Source organism: Mesoplodon densirostris, chromosome 8 (genome assembly GCF_025265405.1).
Source record: "Mesoplodon densirostris isolate mMesDen1 chromosome 8, mMesDen1 primary haplotype, whole genome shotgun sequence".
Lineage (NCBI taxonomy): Eukaryota > Metazoa > Chordata > Mammalia > Artiodactyla > Ziphiidae > Mesoplodon > Mesoplodon densirostris.
The window spans coordinates 49,606,792-49,628,765 of record NC_082668.1 but is presented as its reverse complement, the minus strand read 5'-3'; the positions used below and the strand labels follow the sequence as shown (position 1 = coordinate 49,628,765).

General features: G+C 37.4%; 1 protein-coding gene across 1 annotated transcript; it reads left to right on the top strand.

Annotated features, from left to right (window-relative positions):
• Positions 1 to 236: 236 nt before the first annotated feature.
• ZC3H15 (zinc finger CCCH-type containing 15) lies at positions 237 to 21,658 on the top strand. Its single transcript, XM_060107108.1, has 10 exons — positions 237 to 473; positions 8,451 to 8,552; positions 12,832 to 12,943; positions 13,598 to 13,750; positions 14,200 to 14,291; positions 15,706 to 15,888; positions 17,514 to 17,660; positions 17,822 to 17,923; positions 18,680 to 18,803; positions 20,854 to 21,658. Exons 1-10 carry the CDS (start codon positions 399 to 401, stop codon positions 21,042 to 21,044), a joined length of 1,281 nt encoding a protein of 426 aa, XP_059963091.1. The 5' UTR covers positions 237 to 398; the 3' UTR covers positions 21,045 to 21,658.
• Positions 21,659 to 21,974: the final 316 nt, after the last annotated feature.

Below are 21,974 nucleotides of genomic sequence, written 5' to 3'. Positions count from 1 at the left end.
CAGGGAGAACTCAAGCGCAGTGTGTTCCAACCCGCTCGCCCCAACCATTATGAGGCCTGCCGCAACCAAGAAAATGCTAGGCGCGTAAGTGACATCACGTGTGACACCCGGTCATTTTTCCCACGTCCCGTCCTTGCCCCATCCTGGCCGGCTGCTGCAGAAGCGCACGCGCACCGCCGCTTCCACGCTCCTCCCCTTCCGCGCTCCTCGCTACCCACAATGCTCCGCAGCACCGAACTGTCGCAAAGGCCGCATTTCGGCGGCGAGTGAGCGACTAGTTTTCCGTGTGGTGCGGCGGCAAAGGCTGCGCGCGTCTCCCTCTTCCTCCTATCGCGGGGCCAGAGTCCCTGAGGGAGTCCAGCTACGCTTAAGTCTGGCCGGTGCCACCTATCTCCGCAATGCCCCCCAAGAAACAGGCTCAGGCCGGGGGCAGCAAAAAGGCGGAGCAGAAAAAGAAGGAGAAGATTATCGAAGTGAGTACCCACCCCCTCCCCCACTCACGCTGCGAGTCCTCAGGAAAGCAGTCTCCCGGTTCCCCGCTCCCCGGCTCCTGTTCGCGTCTTCCGGGGCCACGTGCCCTTCCCTTTGGTTCTGTGTGCCCACAGCCCCTTCTCTAGCCCCCCGAAGACGCTCACTGCCTCTCATCGCTGTAGTGACGCCGTTGGCGCCCCCGCACCCAGCCTTTGCTTCTCCGCCCACACGGCAGCCTTCACCGGGTGGCGTGCGAAACGACCCCTACCCCAGTGCCCACACAAGGTTGTGTCCTTCGCTAGTCACCGAAATTGAAGATGTTTTTAGGCTTGTGTTTTTAAAACTACGCTGAACTGCCCCGGACCAGACTGTTTCTGGGAGGCCGACTCATTACGAGCCTTTGTGTTCCTTGTTTCTTTACCCGTCACCTAGGAATAGTGGTTACTTCTTTCAGGGCAACAAATTACTTCTTCGTGGCCTTCTCGATCCATCTCTAAACTGTTTCAAGTTACATAAAGAGAGGAGGTTTCTTTTATGTCGTAGCCCACCGTCTTGTACATGGCGCTTGTCACAGATTCTGAGTTACATTAAATCCAATGGTATTTTAAGAGAGATTAGGTCTCATGTCACTAGCTGTGTACAGTGCCGTATCTGGATTTGTTATATATTATACATATTCATTTAGTGCACTGAGCCTGTTGCCCTTTAATGGCAGAGGAACGCTGTGGACGTTCTCAGATGTTTTATGTTTGTAGTCCAACGACTGTATCAATGAGTTTCCTTAAGAGAGTGGACCTTTTTTGAGATTCCATAAACATATAGTGTAGTCCCCAACAAGATATCTCTTCCCTCAATTCCTGTTATTAATCCTTCTCATAATTAAAGTAAACAGTTCCTCGTGTACGTTAGAAGTAACTGGAAAAGCCATGACCGTTTTTCCTGCATGAGGTATATCTGAATAATTAATGGAGAGCCTTTTGTGGAATAGTTAACTTTTTATTAGAACACGACCAAAATGCGTGTTGCGTGTTTTGATATGTTTATTTATAAATGATTATTTTTAATATTTAATATTTATAGCCTTGAAAAATAGCATTGAAAGCCCCCAGGGTTTCATTGTATAAATCTAATCAGAACTTTGTCAAATTTCACAAAATTTTTAGTCTGCTGGTTGAGTTTAACTAACATGCTTATTTAGAATTCTGGTAGCCTTGGCCAAGTTCCAACACTGAAGCAGAACCTGTATTCTTATTGCCAGTTTGTGCTATTTAGAACTGTCATGAGTAGGATAACCAGAGATTTGAAAACAGAATGATTGTCACCTTCACACCTGTGTCTGTTATACCTTTTTGAACAATCTGGACTCCTGGCACTTAGGTAGATCTCTGGGGTTGGAGATCTGATGGCATTCGGTGCTGTGTAAATAAACCAGAAGCATTTTAGAGGTGACATTTTAGCTGTTAACTTCCTTTACTGAGGTTGTATTAACATGTTAGACCATGATGCCAAGTAAAACTCCCATATAGACATGATATTAAATGTTACATGACAATTTAAGTATACTTTACGCATTATCAAGTTTTAACTATATATGATTGTTTCTGTTTTTAAATATTTATTTTTGTTTTAAGGAATTGTCAATGAAAGTTACTTATAGTATCCCATCAACTAAAAATGGTAGTTATATTATGGATTCATTCATCTTGTTACAAGGTGATTTTTAAGGTAAAGAGGACTTTAGTTTCATTAATGAAGACTTCACCAAAGAAAATTGCAAAATAGCTGTATTCTTTAGCCAAAAGTATTCTAACAGAATGGTGAAATTAAGCCTTTTTTCCTCACATTTAATATATATGATGAGTGTGGGGTTTTTTTGTTTTTTGTTTTAAATGGTAGTGTGCTGCATAGATCTTTGCTACCACCAGAGAGGAACGACAATATTGTAAGTTGTAGGTTAAGTTATACCATTTTTTGTGAAACTAGATTTATAGAGAATATTGTGTTATTCATCCTGGTTAGGAAACAGTATATTCCATTTTGTTAAATATCATAAGTGACTTTTTTTTCTTTTTTTAAACTTACCTAAAGCCCTAGCATGTCTCAGTGGCTCTTGCAAGGGGTTGAGGAGAGTTACAGCAGGCTTAGCTCCCAACTCCTCAATCAGATTTCATCCAGAACAGCACTTTATCAATTTTTGTATAATTTGCACAATTTTGAATACTAGAAAGGATTTTTATTACCAAAGCCTTTAAAAGTTAAGATGAAGTAAAATATATATTTTTAAGAATTCTACATGTTTTTTAATTTTTTTAAGTTTTATATACAACTTCTAAAGGTTACTTTCCATTTATAGTTATTACAAAATATTGACTGTATTCCCCGTGTTGTACAATACATCCTTGAGCCTATATACACCCAATAGTTTGTACCTCCCACTTCTCCACCTGTCTATTCCCCCCCTCCACTGGTATCTAGTAGTTTGTTTTGTGTTATATTCACTACTTTGTTGTGTTTTTTAGAGTCCACATATAAGTGATATCATACAGTGTTTGTCTTTCTCTATCTGACTCATTTAACTTAGTATAATGCCCTCCAAGTCCACCCATGTTGCTGCAGATGGCAAAATTTCATTCTTTTTTATGGCTAAGTAGTGTTCCAGTGTGTGTGTGTGTGTGTGTGTGTGTGTATGTACCATATCTTCCTTATCCATTCATCTGTTGATGGACACTTAGATTGCTTCCATATCTTGGCAATTGTAAACAATGCTGCTATGAACATTGGGGTGCATGCATCTTTTAAAATTAGTGTTTTTTTGGGGGGGGGGTTGGATGTATACCCAGGAGTGGAATTGCTGGGTCATATGGTGGTTCTGTTTTTAGCGATGTAAAATGTATTCTGCAACAGACTTACAATGAACGTAATTGGAACCTGGTTCATATTGGTTGGTTGTTTATCTCTATGACCATAATATTTGTGGAAAAAAATATTTATAGTCTATATTTTGACCTGTAAAAGGCTAATACTTATTTAAGAGTCTGGTTAATTTTGGAAGGTTTTTATAGGACTATGACCCGAAATTCTAAGTTTATCAAAAATTGACAGTTAAGTAGAACATACGCTTTTTAAGCAGTACTTTTGAAGAGATTTTAAAATAAGTGGTTGCACTACTTGCCTGTCCCGTCTTCTGTACCTCTGTTGCTTCCACTGCCACCACCATAGGCATTCACTATAGAAGAACAACAGCAACACGTAGCTTTTGAGAACTCTAAGTAAAGGAAGTAAAAAGAGGCATGAGATACAGTGTAATTTAATGAAAGAAGCACTGGCTTGGGGCGAGATAGACCTGCATTTGAGTCCCATATTTCACATTAAAATTTCAAATTTCAGATGCTTCCCTGGTGTGGCAGTGGTTAAGAATCCGCCTGCCAATGCAGGGGACACGGGTTCGAGCCCTGGTCCGGGAAGATCCCACATGCCACGGAGTAGCTAAGCCCATGCACCACAACTACTGAGCCTGTGCTTTAGAGCCCGCGACCCACAACTACTGAGCCTGTGTGCCACAACTACTGAAGCCCACGCACCTAGAGCCCATGCTCTGCAACAAGAGAAGCCACCGCAATGAGAAACCTGTGCACCTCAACAAAGAGTAGCTCCTGCTCGCCACAACTAGAGAAAGTCCGTGCGCGGCAACAAAGACCCAACACAACCATAAATAAATAAATGAATGAATAAATAAATATATATATATATATATTTCAAATTCTGTAGTTTTAGGCAAGTTACATGACCTGTCTGAACCTCAGTTTCTCATTAGCAAAATGGAGCTAATTCCTATATTACAGAGCAGTGGGTTAAATGAGATGACATGTAAAGTACCTGACATATGGTATATGTTCAATTAATGGCAGTTGTTAATTTATTAATATAAAAAGAACTAGTTAGGGGAAATAGGCTGAACTGTACTGTTTATGCAATGCTTACTTTCTATCACTTGAAATAATTTCCTTATGGTGCCTTCATTTTTTTTCTTTCCCTGTTTAAACTCCCCAAAATTTCATGATTTCATTTGCATTTATAAGTATTTTCTTTCTGAAATGAGTATATCAGAAAGGTTTATGGTTCTGTTAAACATTCACACTGTTGTCTCAAATGGCATGCACTGTTTGCTTTCTTTGGATAAAATTTAATAAACTGAAGTCAGCTTTGGGAAATGGAAGGTTTGTTAATGGAAAAGGGGGGATAATCTGGGTTTAGGGCAAGCAAATAAAGGATGTCCAGCTAAGGCCTTGTAGCGGCAAGGAAGTAGTAATGGAGACCTATAGGGGTAGGATCCAGGTACGTAAAGGGTGGAGAAAGAAATGATTCTCGTCGCCAGTGAGAAACTTCAGCTAAGGTCAGCTGTTGATTACTTGAAGGTGTATTAACCAGCTGCAGGATATCCATTGCATGGATAGACAAAAGTATGCTGGAGTGCATTTGGGGAAGAAACTAATGAGGTAAAACAGTGCTGGCCTTTGTTTATACTAGTGTCCCAAAAGGAGGACTCCAGTTACCTTGCAGTACTATTCATTATTGACCTGCACTCCTGCCCCCTTCCTTTATTCAGACATCTTATTTAAGGAGTGGAGGTTGTCCTGTAAAAGAAGCAGGATTACTGAAGAGTGGAAGGGAGAGAAACTGTCAGTTTTAAGTGAAGTCTGGAGTTCACTGAGTGTTAAGGCTTTTGGAACCTCTGGGAGTCGTCCTTTTCTTAGAATTACTGCCTGTTCTCTAAACTCCTTTGTATTTAATTTCGCAAGTCTGAAACACACACTGTTCCTTCCTTATCACTTAACCTTTGGGACCTTATTAATCTAATGAGGACCACTGTTTCCCTAGTTTTATTTTAACCATGATTTGGGGTCGAGTATAACCTCCAGTCTTCCCATCTCATATCCCCCGACCCTAAATCCAGGTTAATCTTTAGGTAAGGTCTGTCCTGAACTCAAGAAAAAGGGAAAGGAAGCCTTTTGGAAGTATTCCGAATTTCAAACTATCCTATTTTCAAGAGGTACTGTTAGTATCCCAGGTCCACAGTGTAATATTCAGAAAACTTTGTGTACCAACTGACCCAATAACCTAACTAGTTTCTCTGGGAAGTAGCTTTTCATGGTGGAAAGAACAAGGACTTTGCCTGGAGTCGGATATTCCTGGGCCGGACACAGTTCTCAGTGTTTTGGGGAAAGGAAGGAAAAGAAACAAGCCATCTACAAGTGATGAATTTACACAGCTCCTTTAATTCTCTCATTGAGATAAGTACCTTTTTTGCAGTTGAGGAAACAGAAGCAGGTTAAATAACTTGCCCAAGGTTATTAAGCTGGCAAGTGGCAGAGTCAGGATTCTGGCTCCAGAGTCCTTGATGTTAAACCACTGTGTTCCACCTCTTTGTAGTAACCCTAAGAGGTTAGAGTGAGACCCACTTTACAAATAAGAAAACTGACAAAGAAGGTAATTTGCCCAGTTCTGTTGGGATTAGAATTTGGCCAGTCTGACTCCAGAGCTTATACTCTTGAATCATTACCTTGTACAGCCTGCCCCTTATTAGCAATGTTACTTCAAAAGAATTGTTGAAGATTTCTGGGTTTCAGCATCCACATTTACAGAATGAGATAATAGTATATCATATGATTGTTAAGAGGGTTCAATAAAGTATACATTCAGAAGTTTATGTTTAGTGAATACTAGGTAAATAAGTGTCCCTTATCTCTGGAAAAAAATAACAATTTCCAAGTTCTAACCTAATTAGAGACTTCCAAGACACAACTCATTCATTCTCTTTAGACTGGTTAATTATGTGCTAAAGCAGTGTAATTAAACCTGAAAAACTTTTTCTCCTGGAATCTGGAGCTTATACACCTCTACCAGAAGCTGTTGTCATGAGTACTTTCTTCTCTAGCTGGCCACATCCCCTTAGAGGACTTTTTTCGTTCCTAAGTCTTCATATATCAGTATCTACCGTGCTGTTTGGCCTTGTTTATTCACAGTTTGCTTCTCCTCTGTAGTTGCATGTGGGGCATGAGTTGAACCCCAGAAACGCTGTTCTCTGATGAGACATATGTAGACGGTGTTGCACTTTTGAACCTCAGCATACGAAGATTGCTAGTGGATGGATGAGTTGGTTAACTGGCTTAGCAGAGCAGAGCACTTGGGCCTGAGGGCCCACCTAGGAGTGTGCGATTGAGAAGCAAGTGGGTTTGCTCTGCAAAAGTCTGCAAAAGCTCGACAGTGGGAGGTACTAGGTAATGCAGAAGGCGAGTGACTGAAAACTGGGTGTTAAAAGTATAGAAGTAGCTGATAGCTCTTATCTATTCCCCTCGCAAGAAAGGGGGTGGAGGGGATAAATCAGGAGGCCTCTGTGCTTCTGTAACTAGGCACAAAGGATGTGGGGAGCATGGTTAAAATGTGAGCCTGAAAAGGGCCACTAAGGAATCTGTGTAGTAAACTAAGAGACACCTTCTCCCACCTGCTCTTTTCTCCAGTCCTTTAGCCAGGGTTATTGCTCTCCTAGCTAGAAGATTCTTCTCCAGAGAAACAGAAAAGACAGGAAAAAAGACTTCAGATACCAGTGTTTAGTGGTTTCCTGACAGCCTCTTCACCCGTTTACCTTAGAGTGAAGCTCACTCAGTCTAGCTTCTTGTGTTAGTTTCTTAGGGCTGCCATAACAAATTACCACAAACCAGGTGACTTGAAACAGAAATTTATTCTTTCACAGATGTGGAGGCTAGAAATCTGAAATCAGGTGCAGGCAGGGCAGTGCTCCCTCTGAAGACTCTAGAGAAGAATCTTTTCTTGCCTTTTCCTGGTTTCTGGTGACTTCTGGCAGTCCTTGGCATTCCTTGGCTGGTAGCTGTATCACTCTAATCTCTGCCTCTTTCTTCACGTTGCCTTCTCTCTCTATGTGTGTGTCCTTTCCTCTTCTTATAGAGCTACCAGTCATTGGATTTAGGGCCCACTGTAATCCAGTGTGACTTCATCTTAACTTATTACAGCTACAAAGACCTATTTCCAAATAAAGTCCCATTCTGAGGTCGGGGTAGACATGAATTTGGGGGGGAGGACCCTGTTCAACCTACTGTAGCCCCCAAACACACACACAGTTGTGCAGTGCTTTCTAAATGTTTTTGTGCTGTATACTTACTAAATATGAATAAGTAGTCAAAGACCACTATTAGTGCCTTGCATATAATGAGCATTCCATAAGTGATAGCTATTGTATTAATAACTTGCCCAAATTACTATTTAATAATATTCCAAATTTAGATTGTTACTTTTTAGTTAGGAATACTTCAATTTTAATATTTCCTTTTTAGCAACAACTAGTAGTGTATATACTTTAGTAGTTTGGTTTCTATAAATTTAATTGTTTTGAGAGGATAGCTCTTATTACCCAAAAAAACCAATCCAGAACTTAATGTATCTTCTTATGCAGTATTCCCTAAAATGTGTTCAGTAGTGCATAATCCCTCAGGATACTCTGAGAAAAATGTTTTCTGAGGTAAAATAAGATTTGGGATTGCTGCCTACTGTATCTCCTCTGGTAAAGCTCTCACATATCTTGTGCTTGAGAATTAAAAACCCTGTTAAATAAGCATTTTCCTAAACTTATTTGACTGTTGAACTAATTATCCTAGTGTAACAACTCTGCACATCCTGTAATACTGATATTCTAAAAACACAATTGAGAAAAAGCATTATAGGCTAACAGGCTTATTGACGATAGTTATAAGTATGTATTGAATCCTAAAGAATCCTGGGTGATGTTTTGAGGTCATATGTTGCCTAGACTTGTCGTTGTAGTGTTTTGCATGTCTGTGTATAGCATAAAGAAAGAATAATTTCTTACCAATGTGTAAATGAAAGAATGATTTTTAGACATGACAAGAAATAGATAAGAAATTAATATAAATTGTTAAGATATCTCAATAATTTTTCTCATTTAGGACAAAACTTTTGGTCTAAAGAATAAGAAAGGAGCAAAGCAACAGAAGTTTATCAAGGCTGTCACTCATCAAGTTAAATTTGGTCAACAAAATCCACGTCAGGTAAATAACTTAAATTTCTTCATTTTCTTCATATGGATGTAGTACAGCATCATTGCAGATAAAAATGTTTGATATTGTAATTATGTTTCAAAATGGAATCCTACTCTATAAACTTTCCTGCATCTTGCCTTTGTTACTCAGCAATACCTTTTAGATATTCCTCCAAACCATTTTGATAATAGTTCTCATTTATTCTAATGGCTGCATACTGTGATGCGGATGTACAGTATCCATCCATTTCACTATAAGTAATCATTTTGTTTCCAGCTTTCTGACATTAAGAACAATTGTACAAGAAATATCCTTATACATGTGTTTTTACATGCATTTGTGCTTTTATTTCTGTAGCATAAATTGTCTGGTGACACATTTCTAAATAAAGGGAAATGGATTTCTAACTTTTAATAAATTTGCCTGATCATTCTCCATAGAAATTGTAATACTTCAGATTTTCATTTGCAGTACGTGAGTTATAGGTACTAAAGCTCTTTTTAATGTTTTCCAATCTGATTATGTATAAAGTGATACCTCATTTTTACTTTCTTTCCCTTACTCCTAGTGAGTTTGAGTACCTTTTCATAAGCTTGTTGGCTATTTTGGTTTGTACTTCTCTGACTTGTCTATTCAAATCCTTTGCTTTTTTGGTTATTTGTCTTTTTATTGTCAATTTATGAGAGACATCTTCTGTCTACATTATAGATAATTTGTGATGTTTCTGTTACATTTTGTTGTACAACAGTTTTTAGTTTTTGTATTGTCAGATATGTCTAGTTTTTCTTTTATATGGCTAAAAGTTCTCCCCTGCCACGAGATTATGTGAGTTTTTCCTCGATTTTTTTCTAATTATTTTATTTGCACAGTCTGTAGTTTTATCATCTAAATTTATTTTGTATGATATTAAGTTTATTTCTTTTCAAATGAATAACCACTTATACCAGCATCGTTCATCTCACTGAATTGAAATACCCATATTAACATATATTAAAGTCTCATATATGTTCAGATCTATTTCTGGATTCTCTTTTCTGTTTATTGTCTTTCCCTAAACGAGTATCACATTGATTTTGATTATAGTGACCTAGTAACATATTCTGTTAGCTATTAAGTCAAGTCCTTCCCCCCCAAGATGTTATTCCTTTTCTGTTTTTCCTGGCTGTTCTTAGGCGTTTATTTTTCCATATGAATTTTGAAATTATTTTATCATTTATCAGTTTTACCATTTTATCATTCAAAAAAATTTAGCTCCATTTTCTTCAAATCTCTGTATTCTCAATTCTTCATTTTATGTAGATCTGTCACTTTATTGAGTTTAGGATTTTATAGACATGGACCTTTATTTTTAAAAGTACTTTTTTCACCACCCTATCTCCTTTTCCTCAACTTTTGGAAACACATTTTTTTCCATCTGAAAATATCAGAATATATATTTGTGAGATGGTTAACCTCTATCACTGATGCTGTCTACAAATTAGTGCCTCCAACACTTTTTTTTCTCTTACACAGTTTGACTCTAAAGCCAAAAGCTTGATCTTCCACACTGCTGACTTAATAGCTTGGTTTCATAAAAATGCATGCTCAGGCCTTGGAATCAGAGCAACTTGAGTATGCATCCCCCTGTCTTATTTGTTACATGATCTTAAATTATTTAGTGACACTGGTCTTTAATTTGTAGTATAGTGTAAGGGCAGTTACCCTTGTAGGGTTTCTGTGGTTTAACTAAAAGAGAAGATAATGTAAATCATCTGACATAATATAAGAATTCATTTCAAACATGTTCCCCCTCCCCCTGTTTTTTCTTCTAGTGGGAAGTATATTGACTGGTATTCAAATTTTATAGACCTGAGAAAGCCATAAAATGTGTTGCGGTTGTTAGGCTTGATAGTACATTTAGTAATATATTTTTGATAATTTCTTGGGTACCTGACCTTTTATCTGTGAACCTGAGGTATCTAACTACCGTACTTAACATTGGAAATGAGTAGCAGTCTTGCTGTTGGAGCCAAGCAGGAGATGCCTCACCCTAAACCCTGTGATGCCGAGGATGACCCTACTCTGTGTCTCCTCCAGATGTACCTCTCCCCACACCAGCTCAGGGCCTGCAAAGGTCAGTTACCCCAAGTCCATCTTAGGGTATACTACACTGCCAATATGCCTGAAGTAGTCAAAGGGAGGATATGTGCTAGGAGTGTGGACAGAGCCTTGATCCATTCCATGTTCTCCTCTGCACCTTCTTTCTCCCTGCACAAATGTGGTGGGATGAAACTCAGGGTGGGAAGAGGAGGAGCCAGGGGTTGACTCTCAGTTTACTGCCATGCTCCAGTGTGGAACTCCATGGAACCTAAGCGTTTTAAATTTGAAACTGTCCTTCCAGGTCACAAGGTATGTTTGTCAAGTAGGGGTACAAACCATACTTGGTACAAACCATACTTTATTTAACATTAGTTTGATTTCTAATTTATAAATATTTACAAAAATGATTTGTAGGCATCCACTGAACTCTTGCTTGGGGTCCCACAAATGTCTGAGATGGGCCTAATGAGCAAAGAATACTTTTTATTAAAAATAAAGTAACTTAAATTTTTTCTTTTTAGAAAACTTTTCCCATTTTTCTGTTTAAACACATCCGACCCACATGGTCAAAGTCAGGATTTAGAATGCCTTTAACCCTATTATAGTATTTGGCCAATCTTTCCCTAAAATTTCCTCTTCCTTTAATACATCTTTGTCCTGGATTTCTGTTTCTTTGATGTTTCTTTGTTCCTTTAACGGGCTTTTTAGGTTCTGTTGGCTTGTTTAATATTGGTATTCTTCAGGGAACTGTTCTCTGCTCTTACCACTTTTTTATGCTGTCCTTGCGTAATCTCATACACACCCAAAGTTTACTTATTTGTAAGCAGCTATTTCTAAAATCTTTATCTCAGAGCAGACGTTCTCTCCGGGAATCAAGATCCATGTCCAGCTGCCTTCTAAATAGCTCCACCTAGATGCCCTGTAAGCATCTCATACTCAGTATGTCTAAAACTGAGCTCATCCCCACCTCCTGCCCTGAAACCTGTTCCTCCTATATTCCCTGTCTTGTTTAACAGCACTAACCATGCAAATGATAATCCTAGATTCCTCCCTCTCCCTTATACTTCATGTCCAGTCACTTAGTCTTAACAGTTCTACCTCCTTAAGAGCTCTCCTTCCCCTTTCCTCCATCCTTGCTACTAATGCCTATTTAAATTAAAACTCTTGTGCTTTCTTGCGTACAGCGATTTCATTAGCCTCCTAATTTTCATTGCCTTCATTCTTGGGCTCCTTCTAGTCTACCCTTCACAAAGTTTGATCTTTATAAAATACAATCTGATTGTATCACTGGCTTACTTTAAACTCTTGAGTCTTATCCTGTCACCTGTTGATACACTCCAAATTTCTCATTGATGTCTCTCATACCTTTTTCATATCTTTGCACTGACTGGCACTCTCTGCATTTCTTGCCCATCAAAAGAATTCATCTGTAAGGTATTAGCTCAGTCTAATTTTCTTAGGCATATTGGCATTCTTTGTTCCCAGAGCACCATGTATTATATTGTAGTTGTTGACATGTCTGTCTTCCCACTAGATTCCGAGCTTCTTTAAATAAGCATCTTTGTCTTTTCATCTTTGTATTCCCTGTCATCTAACATAGGACCTGACATATAAATGTTTGGATGAATCCTCTAATCATATTAGGTAGGTAAATTGTGTGCCTGGAATTATGTCATATGTCATGTTTGTTTTGTTTGATCTCCCCCATTGACCTAGCCCAGTGTTTTTCCACAAGGGTACTTATAGGTATTTGGGTTGTACAGTTCTTTATTGTGTGGGACTGTGCATTTCAGGATGTTTGTTTGTATCTCTAATCTTCAAAATGCACCTACTTGTTTCTGGGTTGTTGTCACAGAAGAAATTCCCAGGTGAGAACCATTTGCTAAAAATGCTGGGCATGTAGCATATGCTTAATAAATACTATTGCTATAAGCTTTTGAATATGCTTTTAACTTGGCATGGTACCATTTATAGGTTTTTTTTTTTATAAAAGTCAGCTGCTACAGAATTTAGCGATTTCATTTAATAGTTTAACCACACCATTTAATATAATACTGGAAGGCCATTGTAACACTGATATTAAGAAGTAAGAGCTATATACATGTAATATGCAGTTGTTTTTATGTCAGTGATATTGTATATTACTATATAGTAAAAACAATTCATTATATGAAATCAAATTTACATTTTACACCTGGGAATATTATAGGTAGCGCAAAGTGAAGCTGAAAAGAAGTTGAAGAAGGATGACAAGAAGAAAGAATTGCAAGAGCTAAATGAGTTGTTCAAACCTGTAGTTGCTGCTCAAAAAATAAGTAAAGGTAAACTTTAAATTTCAGAAACGTTATTTTTATCAAATGTAATTCATATTTTAACACTCTTAATATGTTTTCTGCAGATTATAAGCCAGTTGTGTATGCTATGAAAATAATACTCCTTTTGTCAAAATTATCTTTGTCAATGACTTTCTTATGGTTCCTTTATACATGTGCATAGCTGTGTCATACAACTGTAAGTCCCGCCATTAGCCCCTCACTTAAAGGAAAATTAAGGATTTGGGGCAGTCTACTAGTTGATTTATAATATCCAATCTTTGGTAGTGGGCAAAGCAAACCTATGGTTGTAAAAACTGTAAATCCCAAACTGTTGGCAGTATACCTGCATTTATATTTCTCTTTTGCCTCCTGCCTCATTGACTCCAACTAGACAAGTGACGATAGAATAACCTATGTGTTTGCTTGGTTTCCTACCTCTGCTCTCTTTCTTTTGGGTAAGAAAAAAGGAAACAAAAATAGATATAAAATGCTATAGAAAGAACTTAGAAGAAATGTCTTACTGTTCACTTATATATGGCATTTCCTCTCACACCAGTAATAGAAAATAACAAGTTAACCAAATTAATTATATCTCAAATAGAAGCTCTACTTTGTGATCTGGCAGATTATAGTACAAATACCATATGCTGTTTGACATAGGTGCAGATCCCAAATCTGTGGTATGTGCATTCTTCAAGCAAGGACAGTGTACTAAAGGAGATAAGTGTAAGTTCTCTCATGACTTGACTCTGGAGAGAAAATGTGAAAAGCGAAGTGTTTACATTGATGCAAGAGATGAAGAGCTTGAAAAAGGTATTTTTTTTTAAGATATTCTCTTAAAAGTAAATGTATATTACTTTTGGTTTGTTGTCACTAAGATATTTAATAGCTTGAAGACTATTTCAGTCTTAGTAGGACTGTGTTTGTCCTAAAGAATAGTTGTTTGTTGTTGTTTTTCATAAAATCTGAATTTACCATATTATGCCCTTTAATTAAGTAAATGAAGATGTTTAAAAACCAGTGGATTATTTTGTATTTGTCTCTTACCCTTTCTTCCAGTACTACTTTCTCATTTGCCTAAAGTACTTAGATTTTAGTGAATAATCTCACAACAGTGTTATTCCTACCTTTGGTGTTTTAAAGGAAATGTGTTTGGTCATGAGTCTTAAAATAGAGCTTTCCTATGTAAGGATATACGCAATGTGTTTTGAGGACAGTAGATAAAATTACAGTATTTAGTCTCCATATCTCTTTTTATTTAGATACTATGGATAATTGGGATGAGAAAAAACTGGAAGAAGTAGTGAACAAGAAGCACGGTGAGGCGGAAAAGAAAAAACCAAAAACTCAAATAGTATGTCCTTTTCTTGAATTGAGTTGCTGTGGTATTTATCATTAGGGAGAATTAAGTGGCAAGGTATTTGCTACTGTTTTCTACTGGATTATTCTTTAAGTTATTTCCTCTTTTCATAAAGATTAGGCGAATCAAGCTTTGTTTTTTGGAATTTACAGGTGTAAGTTATACAAAATTTGTTTCTTGTTTAAAAGTGACTTGAAAACCGTGTGACTGAAGTCCTTCAAATGCCGTTTTCTGAGGTGGTTTTACTTTCTCAAACATGTAGAATTCTTTATTTTTTTGTGCAAAATGAATGGAGGTAGAACTATTAAATTAACCTGCTTAATTCATAACATATTCTGTTTTAATGGTAGGGAGACATTAATAAATCACAAGGGTGAAAATATTGTTGCATATGAATTGCAAAATGAATTTTTGGTAGATAATGGTTCTAGTATTCTAGGAAATGTACTTTTAAAAATTGGTGCCTTGGGCTTCCCTGGTGGTGCAGTGGTTGAGAGTCTGCCTGCCGATGCAGGGGACACGGGTTCGTGCCCTGGTCCGGGAAGATCCCACATGCCGTGGAGCGGCTGGGCCCGTGAGCCATGGCCGCTGAGCCTGCACGTCCGGAGCCTGTGCTCCGCAACGGGAGAAGCCACAACAGTGAGAGGCCCGCATACCGCAAAAAAAAAAAAAAAAAAATTGGTGCCTTATTATTTCTCAGACCCTACATTTATGTCCACATATTTATTCTGCAGTATAGTTACCCTGAAAAACCTTGCCATGTTAGAAAAATTCTAAATATTGTTTTTACTTACTTCTGTTGTATTTTTTCAGGAAAAAAAATGATGCTTATTAGCTAATTTTTCCTTCTTGTTTGTAAAGCGTGTTTACCTAAGGCTTCAGTACAGTTGCCATCTTGCACCCATTCATGTTTTAAAGGGTTACTATCCTTTGTGTTTCTTTTGTGCCTTGCTCCTTTCTTAGATGTAAGAAATTGCCTATAATTTCAGGTAATTCAAATAGTGTTAGTATCTTTACTGCATGTGATTAGTTTTTAGGAAAAATCAAATCAAAACAAAGTTATTGGTTTTATTTTTTTGTAACCATTTTTATTTTCTCATATTTGAAAACCAGACTTTTGGATTACATTTACAAAGCCTAAATGGCAGCAAATCCTTTTTGTATAATTCAGTTTAGAGCAGTGTCAAAAATAGAAATTTTATACAGATCCTCTCTGAAGGGAATTTACTATTGTATTAAGTATTTTAAGATTAATTTATATTTACATTTCTGCACGCAAGGTGCTCTGTACATAAGTGGTTAGCCTAAAAAAGATGTGAATTGAGTGTACTTGTTCCATATACCTAAGCATTTACCTTGGAAATGGACCACACTGAGCCACTGCTTGTGAATAATATTGTCTCTGTAGGTTTGCAAGCATTTCCTTGAAGCTATTGAAAACAACAAATATGGCTGGTTTTGGGTATGCCCTGGAGGGGGTGATATTTGCATGTATCGTCATGCACTTCCTCCTGGGTTCGTCTTGAAAAAAGATAAAAAGAAAGAAGAGAAAGAAGATGAAATTTCATTAGAAGATCTAATTGAAAGAGAGGTAACTAGTATCTTTTTCCTACCATAAAACACTAAAGCAGTATTTATTGTGAAATTCTAATATTTACCACTTGGGGGCAATAGCATGTTGTTATGAAAAGGAAAGAAATATGAATTTTTCACGAAGCTGCCTTACTTTTTATTTGATTATTCTTGTATGTCTAAAATGTAAACCTATGGGCTTCCCTGGTGGCACAGTGGTTAAGAATCCTCCTGCCGATGCAGGGGACACAGGTTCGGCCCCAGTCCGGGAAGATCCCACATGCCGCAGAGCGGCTGGGCCCGTGAGCCATGGCCACTGGGCCTGCGCGTCCGGAGCCTGTGCTCCACAACGGGAGAGGCCACAACAGTGAGAGGCCTGCGTACCGCAAAAAAATAAAAAATAAAAATAATAAAATGTAAGCCTAGCCATAATCATTAGCCAAGCATGACATTAATTTTAGGATTATGGAATAATTTTTTAAGTACTAGCTGCTGGCTTATCAAATAAACTGTTTCCATAAGATTGATATACTGGTATATGAGTTTGTGAAAATGCTTAGTCAGTATTCAGAGTGATTGAACTTGATGTTTTAGATATTTTCCTTGGTGTCTTTATTTTTTTGCCATTTTACTAATTATTTAGTAGTTTTTAACACGTGTGGAAGCAGACGACTCTACTACAGTTTTTCAACTATATGTTTCATCATCATTCCTGGACTCAGAGACTCTTCAGCTGCTCACCTCTGGCTCAGCACAAGAGTTTTATTCTTGAGCTAGTAGATAGGGTTAGTGAGTTAGCAGATGAGGCTCCTGGCCTTGGCATGAAAAATGTTGAGATTATTGGAAATACTAGACTTAGGGTTGTATGCTTCAAACTGTATCCATTTTGCCTTGTCTTGGGTAATCTAAATGTGTTGTGTGCATGTCTAATGTTGAGATTATATACATTTGTTCTTAAAAGGACATACTGTTTGGTGTCTCACATAGGCAATATACTGTGATAGAAAATGTAGACTTTGGAGTCAGATATATTTGAGATTACTATTTGTATCCTGGTTCTGCCACATATTAGCTAATAACCTTTGGTAAATTTTCCATCACCCTCTGTTTGCTTATTTGTGGAGATGGATGTGTTAGCATATGTGTATGAAATATTTAACATTGAATACCTGGCAGATGTTCAGCAGAAATTAGTTACACGCTAGGCCTGATACAGATTTTTCTGTATATTTATTATTTGATTATTGGCCCTGAGGAAAGCAGATGGTGCCTTTTGCTTAGTTTTTTTCTCATCTCTTGAGGATCACAAATGAAACTTGTTTATTGTCATGGTGCTTTTCATATTTATTGTTTTCAGCAATTGACTTATTTTAAAACTATTTCTCATGACAAGTTTTACTCATCTTCAATTTTGAAAAGACATCTAGCTCAGGATAATATATTTTATAATGTTTAGAAATGTTTGTATCTCTGGACATGCATTTTGCTCCTTGCCATGTAAAGTGAAAATAAATCAGTTTATTCTAAATTTAATGTCTTCATAACAGTCATAGGCAAGGGCTTAATTGAAGTAAGAGAAAACTGTTAGATCATAGTATTATAGATGACTTTAGGGGGAGAAAACTAACTTTTTTATCTTTGCAGCGTTCTGCCCTAGGTCCAAATGTTACCAAAATCACTCTAGAGTCTTTTCTTGCATGGAAGAAAAGAAAAAGACAAGAAAAGATTGATAAACTTGAGCAAGATATGGAAAGAAGGAAAGCAGACTTCAAAGCAGGGAAAGCATTAGTGGTATGTCCCAAACTCACCCAGATTCTCTATTCTTTCTTTCATTTTATAATTTCTGTATTATGCAAGGTTTTATCCTTATTTAATTATGTGTATGTCTAAAATCAGTGACCAAGAAATGTTTGAATTTTGTCCTGAGTTGATATATGTGTGTATTTGAATAGATCAGTGGTCGTGAGGTGTTTGAATTTCGTCCTGAACTGGTTGATGATGATGATGAGGAAGCAGATGATACCCGTTATACCCAGGGAACAGGTGGTGATGAGGTAAGAGGAAGCTTTGTCCCCTCATCTTCTCATGTTGATTGAGAGAAACAGTAGAGAGTGACAGTAGAGCAGTATAGTTAAGAGTACCAACCTTGGGGCCTTGGTTCACATCCTGACTCTAACCTGGGAAATTAGTTACACACTAGGCCTCCACCCCCATCTGTAATACGGACATAATGATAATCCCTACATCACAGAGTACTTGTGAGAATTAAATGAATTTATAAGTTTATGTGTATTTACAGTTCTTTATAGAACTTAGGGCAGTGCCTAATATATAGTTAAATGCTTATGTGTATTAGCTGTAAAATATGTTTTATTCTCCCTCTAAAAGAAAAAAGGTTTTTGTTTAATATTTTATACTAAAAAAATAAATCATGAAACAGACACTAAAAAGTACAGAGAAGGGAGTAGGAGACAGCAGCAGAATTACCTGGTGATACAGAGACTTAGTATTAGCAAACAGCTTTTCATTTTTCATATGGTTATCATAAAATTCTGACTTCTGCCTTTGAGTTGAAAGATGGAAATAATATGTAAAAATATGATGTCAGAGGAAGAAGCTTCAAGTATGGCATTGCTATTCTTTTTTCAAGAAGTTTAGAAAAAGAAGTGAATTTTGGCAATAATCATTTGTTTTCATTTGGCATTATTAATAATTTTATTTAATGAAGATAAATGTCAGAGGTAAAAGGGCAAGTAATTTATGAAAACTATTCTTATTAGTAACACTTTCTTTTCTATGTGTTTTTAAAGGTTGATGATTCAGTGAGCATAAATGACATAGATTTAAGCCTGTACATCCCAAGAGATGTAGATGAGACAGGTATTACTGTGGCCAGTCTTGAAAGATTCAGCACATATACTTCAGAAAAGGATGGTAAGTATGCTGACTTCTGTGTAATTCTGAGAATTCAGAAGCTGTCTAAAGGGGGTTAGGCCAGGCTTGGCAAACTTAGATGCCTGCAGGTATCAGACTGGTAACATATAAACATGTGATTTGGCCGTATATAAAAATAGTAAACAGGGCCTCCCTGGTGGCGCAAGTGGTTGAGAGTCCGCCTGCCGATGCAGGGGATACGGGTTCGTGCCCCGGTCTGGGAGGATCCCATATGCCGCGGAGCGGCTGGGCCCGTGAGCCATGGCCGCTGAGCCTGCGCGTCCGGAGCCTGTGCTCCGCAACGGGGGAGGCCACAACAGTGAGAGGCCCGCATACCGCAAAAAAAAAAAAAAAAAAAAAATAGTAAACAGTGATGGCTGTGGAAATGGGTGGCTGGTTGGATATTGAAGCCATTAACAAACTAGAAGGGGACAAAATGAGTTTGAAGATGTAGCTAATGAGTTCAGTTCAGTACCTCATGAGTATGAGATATTTTGGTTATCAAAAGTGGTGTTGTCTAGGATATTGTGTAGACATTACCAGGAGGAAAAGGTTTGAAAGTCATCTGCATTGGTAGCTGAGAGTGAATGAACACACCCAGGCATGATACATATGACGAAAACATTCTAGAACAGACTGCAGAAGATATCAATGTTTTAGAGTAGTCAAAAGAGAAAAAGCTTGGGAAAGACACTGAGAAGGACAGAGAAAAATTAAGAAGAATCTCAGGAAGATTAAGTAGGATGAGAATTAGAAATAATTCCTTAATTGTGATTAGGGAAGGAGTTGTAGGAATAGGGTACACAGTTTTCATTGGGACTGCAATGGTATGAGGAATGAGGAGAAAAAAATGACTATAGATCACTCACTCTTAAGAACTTTGAGGGGGAGACATGGTCATGAGAAGGGCCTTTTAGGATATGGGAAATCTAAATATATCTGTTGGCCAGAGAAAAAGGATCTGGAAAAGAATGAAAAATTTAAAATGAAACAATATCAGGTAGAGAAGCAAGATCTGGAAGTACAAATAATGAGTTCAGTTAAGAGTGAGAATGGAGGAGAGGCTGGCTAGGTGTATTTGGAAATAAGGATTGCTGATACAATATATATCTAATTGTGCCTTGAGTGAGGATTTGAAGAAAAAAGTAAAAGTTTGGCATGGTTGCTGTGAGAGAAAAAGGTAGACTACTGATCAAGGCAAAAGTTGAGGGAAAAAAAGCTAAACGTTGTTTTTACAATAAAGGAATAAAAGTTATAACTTGGAAAACTGGCCTGTTCTCCTGAGACTTGAGAATGCTGTCAGACTATTGTCTTAATGCCAATCTGCAGACTGATTTGCTCCTTTGAGAAGTAGGGCTTTGGTGACAATCGGCACAATTGCAAGTACCTCAGAGGTTATAATTCCCAAGAATTTGTCATCAGAGATGTTTGAAATAACTTTAAATTAGGCTATTAAAAATTCTGTGTGTTCAATATTGACGTCATTGAACGAGAAAAGGCAGCATTTTTGTTTTCTCAGTCATATAATTATAGGCTGAAAGGAAAGGTAGCTCCATAGCCCCAGGGTTTTGTTTTTTTTTCCCACAGTTTGATGACAAGATGAAATATTTCTGCATTCACACTCATTTACAGCATTACAACTAGTGTGACTTAACTACTATTTGTAAAACCAAAAGCTAAGTAGCTGCTTATATCATAAATGTTTTTTTTTATTCCATAATCATTTATTCAAACAAAATATGTGGAAGTTGACTGTTTAAAAACCTAGTTGTTGGGTCATGTAGAGAACACAAGGTTGTGTAAGATAAATCTTGCCCTCAAATGTATGAACCGTTAAGCAGTCAGATGTCTACAGTGAAAGACATATTTTATAGTAAGTATAGATAATTGATACAAATAAGCTCAGAAAAAGAGCAGTTCTTGTTGGAGTAATCTTAGGGAAGGCTTTCATGGAAAAAGGAAAAGAAGTATATCAGTCTGTGACTGTCCGTTGCTAATGGACTAGTGTTTTCTTTTTCTAGGCCTTACTGATTTCAGTTTTTATTTTTAGAAAACAAATTAAGTGAAGCTTCCGGAGGTAGGGCTGAAAATGGTGAAAGAAGTGATTTGGAAGAGGACAACGAAGGGGAGGGACAGGAAAATGGAGTCATCGATGCTGTTCCTGTTGATGAAAATCTTTTTACTGGGGAAGATTTGGATGAACTAGAAGAAGAATTAAACACACTTGATTTAGAAGAATGACACCAAAGAAGTCAATGAAAAAATTAAGCCAGCTCAGCATGAGTTGAAATTGACTACATTAATTTTTTTCCACCTAGAATTCTTCAACAGGATGTTTGTTTCCCATGCTGATTCTGGAGGGCTTACTCTCCAAAAAAGGAATATTCTCCCTACATCTTGTCTTCTGACTTTGGCTACATCTCATAGTAAGTTCAGAGTAGTTCATGATAAATTAAAAATATAATGGTCATTGCAGAAAATGATTGATTGTTGTAACTGTCCACTCAAGTAGGAAGTGTAACCGCTTTTCCAGCTTTTGATTTTCACTGGGCATGCGTTATTACAAGGACAGCATAAATTTAAATTACCCTTCATTTAATGCAGTTTTTAATGAGTGATTTTATTTCCTTTGTATTTATATGTTTAAAAGACTGCCTGAGATATGAGCCTGTACTTCATAAAGGAAACTGCATATGCAGATTCAGTATTGTATATCTTTGGACAATAAGATGGACATTTAAAATGAAACTTCATTAATCTGCCAGGATCAGCTGCAGTGCCCTGTGTTAGACTGTTTTAAACTATTCCTTTTCTTTTTTGCCAATGAAGTTGTAAATAAAGACTGTGATACATTAAAATCCAAGTATGGGCCTTTTTTTTTTTAAGGTTTTTCTATGAAAGTTTTCTTACCATTTCTAGCTTGAGAATTTTAACTAAATATCTGTTAGAGTTAACTCACAGAAGGCACAGACACCTAAAGGGGTCTCTTAATACTGATTATAGGACTGTGTAGAGTGCTGAGAGCCCTACTATGAGCTTAGTAACACCAATACTTAGCCTCAGAAAGAGACCATAGGTGATGTTATATGAAAGCGTAATTACTGAATTGAGGATCATCAACCTAATTATCACCTACAGTTGAACCAAATACTACTAAAGGATCATTGTGGA